Genomic DNA, 11,093 nt, shown 5'->3' on the forward strand with positions numbered 1-11,093 from the left:
ATACTAATAATCTTTACTTCAGAGGGTTGAGAAAATTATTACTTTTAAACATATTTTTATTGATTTCAGAGAGGAAGAGAGAGAGAAACATCAATGATGAGAGAGAACCATTGATCCTGCATGTCCCCTACTGGGGACTGAACCCACAACCTGGGCATGTGCCCCGAACAGAAGCAAACCCAGGACTCTTCAGTCTGCAGGCCAACACTCTATCCATTGAGCCAAACCAGCTAAGGGCTTGAGAGAATTACTGAATCTAGTTTACTTCATCTCTAATAACTGTTCAATTCTTCATTATTCTTTTCAAAAAAGAAAATTATTTTAATACCCCAGATTTTAAAAATGCTGTAACAATCAAATCCTGCGAAAGTAAAATCATTAAAATTAAGTATGGAAATTCAATGTGCTATTTGGTTACTATTTTATGTAAAAATCATTCTATATATTTCAAGAAGGCCATTATGCTACAATGGAATGAGCTGAAAAGCAATGCTTCTTTCTGGTGATGGACCTTTACAGAAAAACCATTTCCTCCAAGCTCATAACATGATAGTTAAAATAAAATTCCAGAACAGAAGCCTACATTAGTCATTTTTTATGCTTCTATTTTCTTTTCAGAGGTGGTTCTTTTTTATGGAAATGTTCCTTATATAGTTAATGATGGAACATAGAGCCAGGCAAACTATATCCTTATTTCTCCTGAAATTAAAAAAAAAAAAATCAAAACCAATTTATGAATGGCACTTTTTGATAAAAATCTTGCTAAACATTTGAGTAACTCTTGAATTAGAAATATACCACATTAAATTTAATTACTCAATATAATCACTAGGCACAAATATTGGATTTGCTTTTCTGAGTTTCCCACTAAATTGTAAATTCTATGTCTTATTCACATAGTCCCTATACCTAGCATAGTTTCTAAAACAAAGCAGGCACTCAATAAATGATGAGTTGTTAGCTGAATGGGTTCCAATATTAACTCCTTTATCACTTATCTCTTCTTAAAAAAATATTCACTGGGGATAGAGCCCACAACCTGGGCATATGCCCTGACCAGGAATCAAACTGTGACCTCCTGGTTCATAAGTCTATGCTCAACCACTGAGCCATGCCAACTGGGCTCATTTATCTCTTAATGGTACAACTGTACAACTATCTAATACTCTATAATAAAATTTTCCTGCAAAATTTTTGAAACAAAGGTTGAAGCAATTTCTACTACACCATATGTAGACTCTCAAAAATGACTATTCATTATCTTTATGAATGCTTCACTTTTTTAAAAATATATTTTATTGATTTTTTACAGAGAGGAAGGGAGAGGGATAGAGAGTCAGAAACATCGATGGGAGAGAAACATCTATCAGCTGCCTCCTGCACACCTCCTCCTGGGGATGTGCCCGCAACCAAGGTACATGCCCTTGACCGGAATCGAACCTGGGACTCTTCAGTCCGCAGGCCGACACTCTATCCACTGAGCCAAACCAGCCAGGGCTGAATGCTTCATTATTCAAAACATCCTCTAATCTAATCAGCAGTGACGTTCCCATTCACTTCAACCCACTTTATTACATTAAGTCAGAGAACCTGAGAGTCATCCTTGATGACCTCTTGCTCCTTCAAATTACACAGAATCTATCACCAAGTTCCACTGATTACATCACTAAAATATATTCTAAATCCATCTACCTCACTCCCATTTCCACTGCCACCTCTTTAGTTTAAGCGGCCAACTTCTTTCATCTGGATTATTGAAAAAGCCTCAAAATTAGTTTCTCTGCTTCCACTCTTATCCAATTCCAATCCATTCTTAATATGGTGGCCAAGAAAAAAACTATTTTTAATGCAAACCTGATCCCGCTATTTCCTTGCTAAAAATCTTTCAGTGGTTTCCCACTACAATTTCAATAAATACCACCAGAGTCCTAACTTACAAGAGGAATATAATTTTACAGAGAAGAAACATGGAAGAATATTCCTAGATCAGATGGATCAATAAATTGCTACTACCACTTTACCCACAATATAATTAACCTTCTGTTTCCCATCCATGAACAAATTATTTGATTGTCCAATCTGAATATCCAACTTTACCTGCAGTGCTTGTTCTTGGATATCACGAAATAACTCCATATCTTTCTCAGTCATGATTTCCTGGCTCCCAAAAAGCCGTTCCTCACTTTCTTGTTTGCCATCCCAGCCATCCTGATTGTCTGCATATAAAGAACGGGTTCACACATTATTAATATACTACCTTTAGTTTAATACATATCTAGAAAAAAATTTCAGAAGTCTTTATTTCAGTTTGAAGACCTCAATAATTATTTATATTATTTTATATAACAAAGAGATACCATTAAACTGACTCAGAAAAATACTATTAAACAAAGAATATATATGTATTATATCTGCCTTATAATAAAAACCTTGATTTGTCTTCTTAAAAATACTATATAACTAAATGTAAATGTCATTAAAAGAGCTTACATTTTAATGTATTATTAATACATACAAAAGCAGAATAAGAAAAAGTTCTAAGGAGAATAAAATTTATTTTGAAATAGAATGAATACAACACTTTTAGTATAAGTTGTACATTCAAATATTTTTTTCATTCCTTGGTAGTATGGAAGAAGTTTATGTTATAACAAGACATAATTTTCATCACCTGGAAAAAAACAGAAAATCTGCTCTTTCAAACTTCTCAATGAAGGACCACCATAAGGCCAATACATTCTTATCTCAGCAAAAAGATAACCTTTGAAATAGCTACCTTAACTGATGTCAAGAAGTACCAACTCCCTTCACATTCTGGGTCCCCTTTAAAGTAAGAACTCCACAAACCTGAGGATCACAGAGATAATCATCTGGATAAGTATGATAAATTATAATTACCCACTAAAGGAGGCATCTTCACTGCAGGAGGATGCAGTGAAAAGAAATTAGTGAAGGGATATTGAGGGATTACATGGATCATTATCCTTTGCATTTGAAGATGACACTGCTGATAGTGTGCCATCAGCATTTCCTCTCTGTCTGAATGTAGCTGAAAAAACCAATTAGTGAGGTAGTTCTTATCATATCAACTGCACATATAGGCTGTCTGTTATTCATTTAGTATAAGAAAAAGGACAAGGACTCATTGTTCACAATATTCACAGATTGAAAAACACATAAATATATAAAGATGCTATGTGACATGAATGCCCCCTAGTGCATGAGACAGACAGATGCAGGCACAATCTAGTAGAGCAATCAGTAGCATTGTTATCAGATGGTGCAAGGTTGCTCCTTAAACTCTAAAACACATAAAAAAAATGACAGAGCCAATTAAAGCAAAAGCTCACACCAATGCCTAAAGCTCAATATTGATTCTCCATATACTTTATACATTTGTTCTAATACATTTCTATTTCTATAACATTCCAGTAGATTCTTTTAATAATCCATCGAAAGTGAAATGGTTAATATAAAATTGCCTTTCATTAAGATCTGCTTTATTCTTTCCATCTAAGCCCAAACTAAATGACTTGCATATCTTCTTAAACATGCTCAAACTAGAGCTTTTCTACAGTCCACATGGTTGATAAAGACATAAAAAGTACTTAAATGCTTACAGTAATTAGTTGATTGCCACTTTGGTGAAAACCTGATCAATACAGCATTAAATAGGGGGACCTTACAATGATGAGAATTTTCTCTTTTGCACCGAACCCATCAACCATTTATATAAGAATGAAAACAATGATGCATGAAAACAATCACCAATGGGACATTCAGAAGAAGGAAATCAAAGTGAAGAAATTATCTTACAGTATATGAGACAAACGAGGCTTGTGATCCAAAAAAGTCCATTCCCATTCTGCTACTTTCCTCAGAGCCATTTCTACTTCCTTCGCAGCGTTAGGTTCTCTAAACTTACAGCACTCAAGCAACAAGGCTAGTTTAAGTTTCAGTTATCCAAAAAGCTAATGAAACTGTTCTCTTCTAACTTGAATTACCTGCTACACTATTAAATATTTTTCACAGATGTTTTATACTTTGAAAAGTAAAGAACTTAGCCTGATACATAAACAAATGGACTGAAGCTATGGCTCTCTAAGTGAAAAATTACAAATGTACTTGCCAAGATTTGAAGTAGAAAAATCAATGACCTTATATTTCCATGTATTTTATTCACTTCCTTATGCTTTCTTAAATCAACAGCATTTTATTCACCCATACTCTTTCCAACTTCCTTCAGGAATAATGTAAATAAGCATCATGATGCTCATCACATGATTTACTTTGTAATTTATGAAATATACAATTATCCTTGATTCAAGCTTATAGCCCAAATTTCTACAGGCAGATTCTTGGTGGTTCTACCAAAAAAGCACCATCTTTTGTCTAATAGCTCCTATTTGTCCCTTCTGCAACTTCATATCTAGCCTTTAAATTCTTGCCATAGTCATCACCTTATTATCATTAAATATGTATCTTTAATACGTTCTTATATTCCATAACTAATTTTTACTAATCAAGTAAGTGTATTCCAGAGAGCTAGTGTTATTACAAATAACACACTTTTGAAATACTTTTTGTTTCTTAGTGAACAACTTTTTACCTGTGGGCCAATCTGAAGAGCTTGATTTTCTGTTGCCCTTTTTCCTGATTCTATATTGCTCAGAGTAGTCTACCACTTCCCCTCGTGGTTTCCGCCCATCAGGGGAAGGGGTGAAGAATTTGGTAAGGCCATCAATGAGCCCTTTGGTTTTCTTGTTGAATTTCAAAGAGACACTGCTATCTCTGCAGAAGTCCAAGCCATCTATTCGCTCCAAATACCCTTCTTCTGATGATGATGCTGATTGGCTGGAGAGAGTGATTTTCCGTTTCCGACCCCTTCCAGGGCCAGTTCGAACTTTGCTGAAGGGACCTTTTGATCTAAACAATCAAAAAGGGAAAAGGATAACTATTTTTTTAAAATCTGTATAAAGTTTCTATTTATTATATAACATATAATTAGTAAATAACCTACAGCTTTATAAAAAAATCTGTATTATTATTTCATAAATTATAAATATTATATAAAGAAGCAGCAATATTTTTAAAAACTCTTATTTCCAAGAAGGCTAGTTATTTTATAGTGAAACAAATAAGCCAGGAGTCAGAAGGCATAATTCTGCCAGTTACTAGCTGTACATCTTGGACAAATCACATTCTCTTTAAATATCAGTCTTCATCTGTTTAATGAGAGTTGGACCAGAGAACAAGTCAGATCCTTTCAGGCATAAAGTCCTATGATCTCTGTACCAACTCAGATTTATACTTTTACCTTTAAAAACAAGGATGGGTTACTCTCTGAAAGTGAGGAATCAAAAGATCATTTTATAGGAAAATTAAAGCTTGTTTTAAGATTTATAATATTAACTACAGGCCCTGGTCAGTAGTTCAGTTGGTTAGAGCTTCATCCTGATATGCTGAGGTTGCGGGAATCGATGCCGGGTCAGGGAACATAAAGAATCAACCAGCCCTAACCGGTTTGGCTCAGTGGATAAAGCGTCGGCCTGTGGGCTGAAAGGTCCCAGGTTCAATTCCGGTCAAGGGCATGTACCTTGGTCGCAGGCACATCCCCAGTAGGGGGTGTGCAGGAGGCAGCTGATCAATGTTTCTAACTCTCTATCCCTCTCCCTTCCTCTCTCTGTAAAAAATCAATAAAATGTTAAAAAAAAAAAATAAAGACTCAACCAATGAATGCATAAGTGGAACAACAAATCAATGTTTCTCTCTCTCGCTCTCTCTAAATCAGGGGTCCTCAAACTTTTTAAACAGGGGGCCAGTTCACTGTCCCTCAGACCGTTGGAGGGCCGGACTATAGTTAAAAAAAAACACTATGGACAAATTCCTATGCGCACTGCGGGCCCGGGACAAGTCAGCTGCTAAGCAGGACAGGCAGCAGCACCCGGCGGGCCGGATAAATGTCCTCGGCGGGCCGCAGTTTGAGGACCCCTGCCTAAATCAACCAATAAAAAATATATGATCTACAATGCTGGTTCTGTATATGTCAATCTGATGTTGCCCGTTCATTTCAAATGTATCACAGTCAAGAGAATCTTAAATGTAGAAAAAGTGGGTAAAATGTCTGAGAATAAAGAGAGATTTACAGGCCTAAAGATATTTTACATTTCATCAAAAGTGAATTACCTTAGATACTTAAAAAACAAAAAAAACGGTAGAATTAGCTATGGAATCTTGCCCCACCTCCTCCAGACATAGCCCAGTTTCCTAGTCCACAAAGGATAATTATATCCTGATTTCTGCTAACAGAGCAAAAACTTGCATTATTTTACCTCAGAACATAAAAATGACACTTAGCTGTGACCTCAATAGAAGCTATCCAGTGATTTGTACATCTAATAGAAATAAACTACTGAGACTAATATCAACAGAGAAATCTGTGAAATGCTACATTAACAATTTTTTCTTTCTTATTTTTTATATAAGGCAATAGTTAAGAGCCAGGCATAGGTGCCAGACTACTTGAATTTTAATCCCAGTTCAACATTTACTATAAACTTGTGCAAGTTAATTTCTCTATACTATTGTTTCCACCTTCAAAAAATAAGAGTAACAATAGTCCCTACTTCATTGGGTTGTTGGGAGAATTAAATGATTTAACATACATAAAGCACTTAGAAAGTAAAGTGCCTTGGCAATTTATTAAGTGCTCAATAAATGTTAGCCATTATTATTACATAAAAGTGCCAATGATAACCATTGAAAAGTTTTTCATAAAGCAAACAAGGGAATCCTACACTATAGAGAAAGACCCTATCCTTTTCTCCCCTCACCTTGCCACAAGTACAACTTACACCGTGTTTTGTTTCTTTAACCTGTTTTTTGGACGTCCTATTGGATTAGCATAACGCCGTTTTATCTGTGCTGCCTTCTTCTGTAGAAGTTTTCGTCCTTTTTTCCTAGGTCGACATATTTGACATATCCACATGCCTATAAAAAAAGAACATTCCACATAAAAGCACAATGGATATAAATACATTGGAAGAGTTCAGATACTCTTAAGTCAGGAGTTCTTAACCTCTTTCAGATCAAGGACTCTCATTTGAAAATCTGATGAAAGCCCCCCAGAAAAATAAACATAAAAATATATATATACAAAATTCTACAAACAACTAGAAGAGATTTACAAATATCTGAGGCCCACACATGGCTGACGTCCATTAATCCTCAGTTAAAAATCCTTGCTCTATACCTAGCACCCAGATACTGGTTTCTAATTACCATTCTACAAGAAAAGACGCTGGGATTCCATAGAGTAATGGCTGATTCTAGGACTGGCACAGGAAAAATACAGATAAGCTAGAACATCTTGGGGTGCCAGATAATCAAGAAGTGCTCAAAAGGTGATGAAAGCATATCAAAAGGACACAGGAACCCAATAGTCATATCTGGGTCAAACTTAGCAAAAAAAGAAATAATCAGATCAATGAGTTATAATCCATAGAATAAAATACATACCGTGAGTCTGTAATGATATAAATTAATTAAAAAATAAATAAGTGGGAGAAAGAGATAGCTCTCCCCTATAGAAGAATTCTAATTAATAAATGTAGAAGGAATTATGAAAATAGAAAACTCATCATTACCAAATACACAGTAAAATTGGTGCAAGCAAGAATCACTGATGAATGCTAAAGTTGGTGGACAAAGCAGAAAAAGAGTTAACTTCCTCTATGGATGTTAAAATATTGAAAAGAGAGGAAGGAAAATAATAATAAATCCACATCACGTAAGAATCAGGATGCCTAAACAGAAAGACTGCCCTCACCATTAAGGTGATCATTTTCTTCCTACTTATACAACCCCAAATAAAAAGATGCAAATTACTCTTTCATTTTAACAAAGCAGATAAAAAGTGCTTTCACTAACATAACCCTTTATATTGCCAGTTTGATTTCAGAAAGTATTTCTCACCTTTTGGCATCCGAGTAAGTGGTGGGTCACAACACTCCATGTGAAAACCTCGGTCACAGGAATCACAAAAGAGCATGTTATCCTAAAAAAGAGAAAGGTCAGTTCTGCTTAACCTTACAAAACAAAAACATATCAGGATCGTGACTTCATAAAAGTTAGGATGATTCAACAAACTCAGAAAGGAGAAGAATTATTACAATAGTAAAAGTTTCCTTAATTTGTATTAACAGAGTAAATGGACAGTCTGAGTTAGCAAACAGATGTGAATTTTTGCTTCATCTGATCTTTAATAAAAACTAGTTTTGCCCAGCCAATGTGGCTCAGTGGTTGAGCATTGACCTATGAATTAGGAGGTCACGGTTAGATTCTGGGTCAGGGCACATGCCTGGATTGTGGGCTTGATCCCCAGCAGGGGGGGCATGCAGGAGGCAGCTGATCACTGAGTCATCTCTGATGTTTCTCTCTCCCCCTTTCTCTCCGAAATCAATAAAATCAAATTAAATTTAAATTAAAAATAATAAGTTTCATTACTTTCAAGTTTATCCAGGAATCAGATAGAAGCTAATTTTAGTCAGTTTTAATAATAAAAAAAGGACAATTTGTAATTAATATATTAACTGACTAGTCCTAAATGAATGCCCCCATACTACTCAAACAATTTTGAAGTATTATTTTAAAAAATAGCTTGGTCTCTTTCCCAGGTGATATGGCTCAGTGATTGAGTGTTGACCTATAAACCAGGAGGTCACGGTTCGATTCCCAGTCAGGGCATATGCCTGGGTTGTGGGCTCAATCCCCAGTGTAGGGCATGCAGGAGACAGCTGATCAATGACTCTCTCTCACCACTGATGTTTCTCTCTCTCTCCCCCCTCTCCCTTCCTCTCTGAAATCGATTAAAAAACTTTTTAAAATAAATAAAATAAAATATTTTGGTTTCTCTGCAAATTTATAATTAAGGTGCTTTAGAAACTGCCTAAAAATAATCTAAATCTCAATGAGCAAGTATACTAAACTAATAATATGTAAATTTAAAGAGTCTACTGCTCTAAATTCTGCTGGATGAAATGACTAAAAAAATAACCAACCATATAGAGAAAATACAATAGAATATTTCTAAATGAAATATTCACTTTAGAGTTAAAGATACTCACTGCATTTTTGCCTTGATCTCGACAAGAGCTACAGGTCTTACACTCGATGCACTGCCACCGTAAGGCCTTCACTCTAACCGTTAGTTCAGGGGAAAACTTTAAACAGGATGGATGACCTAATAAGAGAGAAAAATTCACCAATGAAACCATCATCAACAATTTTGTAATTGAATTAAAGGAATAATGTAGAAAAAGTCAGTATCAAAACATGTATCAAAAAAAAAAATAGGATGCTCCTGGAAGCTTACCATACCATCTCATTAGGACTTACATTCCAATTCAATTTTATTAATGCTAAATAGAATTTAGTATACACCCCACAAATTTGATTATAAAAAACTTGACGAACTCCAAATTTTTATTAACCCTGCAATAAAGCATTATGTGTATACACATCCTTGTATGTATATGAATACATAACATGGCCAGGCCATTTCTGGAAGAATATGCAAAAACTTTATAATTATAACATGCTAGGATATGATGCTATAAACATTTTGAAGGACTTAATTTAAAGTGAATTTTTTGCTCATGATTTAAGGTACTCAAGCTAAAATTAAAACATAAGCAATATTTCTACTATGACCAGAATTAACAGTAACAGAAAAACATGTTTCCTTTTCCAAGAGTTAGTATCAGTTTGATTCTCAAAAATTTAGAGTAGTCAATATGCCCTCAACTCTGAAAAGGTTTATCCCCTTTCCTCTAAAATTTGGTTATTATTATTATTATTACTAGAGGCCTGGTGCATGAAACTTGTGCACTCGGGGGGTCCCTCAGTCTTGGTACACCCTCTCGCAGTCCGGGAGCCCTTGGGGGATGTCTGACTGACGGCTTAGGCCCGCTCCCACTGGGGAGCGGGCCTAAGCCGTCAGTCAGACATCCTTAGCGCTGCCACAGAGGCAGGAAAGGCTCCCGCCACAGCTGCTGTGCTCACCAGCTTCTGGCTAAGCGACGCTCTCCTGCGTTGAGCATCTGCCCCCTAGTGGTCAGTGCATGTCATAGCGACCAGTTGTTCTGCTGTTCGGTTGATTTGCATATTAGCCTTTTATTATATAGGATTATTATAGATGAGAGAAAGAACTGGTTAAATTATTTTCTCTCCTCTCTTTTCTATTCCTAAATAATAGCCTCTTCAATGAGGTGGTAAAAAGTTTATCATCAAAATATCACAAACATTAAAGGAAAATGAAAGAAGAGGTGTAAAAGTTTCATTCATAATCTCATCATCCTAGAATAGCCATTTTTCTATTCTACTTTTCCTTTCTAAACGGGGTAAAAGCACTTTCATGGTTTTAATTATAGGGTATATACAGTTTTGTTGTGCTTGTTTTCATTATTTTATTCAAGTAAACTCATATTTATATTCCTTAAACAGATTACATTCCTCTGAGTTGATTCACTATAACCTACCTGACCATTTCCTTACTGTTAAAATACTTAGACTATTATCCATAATAGTTAGAACACAAAATAAATTATTTCATGTTTATAGATTTTTTTCCTTCTTTCAAATTAATAATAAATTCCTCAAAGTGAGTTGGTGAGCAAAATGAAATACTAGTAAATATTTTTTTATAGCTTGATAGAAATGTACTGTCAAAATATGTTCCAAACCCTATGATATGTCCAGTGCCACCAACAAGTACAAATGTTTTACCACAATCTCATCAGCTCTAGGTCTGGGCTCTCTAATCTTTCAAGTTTTATCATTATAACAGCTATGAATTGACACTTCACTGCTGCTTTGGTATGCATCTTTATTATTATTTGGGTAAAACATTTTTTTATATGCTCAACTATTAACTTTCTCTCATATAAACTGCCTGTTCATAGACGCTGTCCCTCGGACTTTATGCAGCTAGGCTTCAGATATGAGCAAAGTTCTACTAACTGAATGTGTTTGAGTGACTTCTGAAATGCAGAAATGAAGCAAAGACCATCTTCCTCCTTATACTGACTGTTTTT

General features: G+C 35.2%; 1 protein-coding gene across 2 annotated transcripts in view; it reads right to left on the reverse strand.

Annotated features, from left to right (window-relative positions):
* The window catches only part of KAT6A (lysine acetyltransferase 6A), a 132,796-nt gene that overhangs the window by 37,335 nt on the left and 84,368 nt on the right, over positions 1-11,093 (reverse strand). For both annotated transcript variants that reach the window (XR_013960087.1, XM_080659320.1), the window contains exons 4-8: positions 9,126-9,241; positions 7,975-8,056; positions 6,855-6,990; positions 4,610-4,926; positions 2,098-2,216 (exon numbers count right to left, since the gene is read on the reverse strand). Coding sequence is in view for 1 of the 2 variants with exons in the window: in XM_080659320.1 (XP_080515446.1) it covers positions 2,098-2,216; positions 4,610-4,926; positions 6,855-6,990; positions 7,975-8,056; positions 9,126-9,241 (770 nt within the window). In the remaining variant the exon portion in view is untranslated. The remainder of the gene's footprint in view (positions 1-2,097; positions 2,217-4,609; positions 4,927-6,854; positions 6,991-7,974; positions 8,057-9,125; positions 9,242-11,093) is intronic.

This window comes from Plecotus auritus (assembly GCF_963455305.1).
Source record: "Plecotus auritus genome assembly, chromosome: 3".
Classification (NCBI taxonomy): domain Eukaryota; kingdom Metazoa; phylum Chordata; class Mammalia; order Chiroptera; family Vespertilionidae; genus Plecotus; species Plecotus auritus.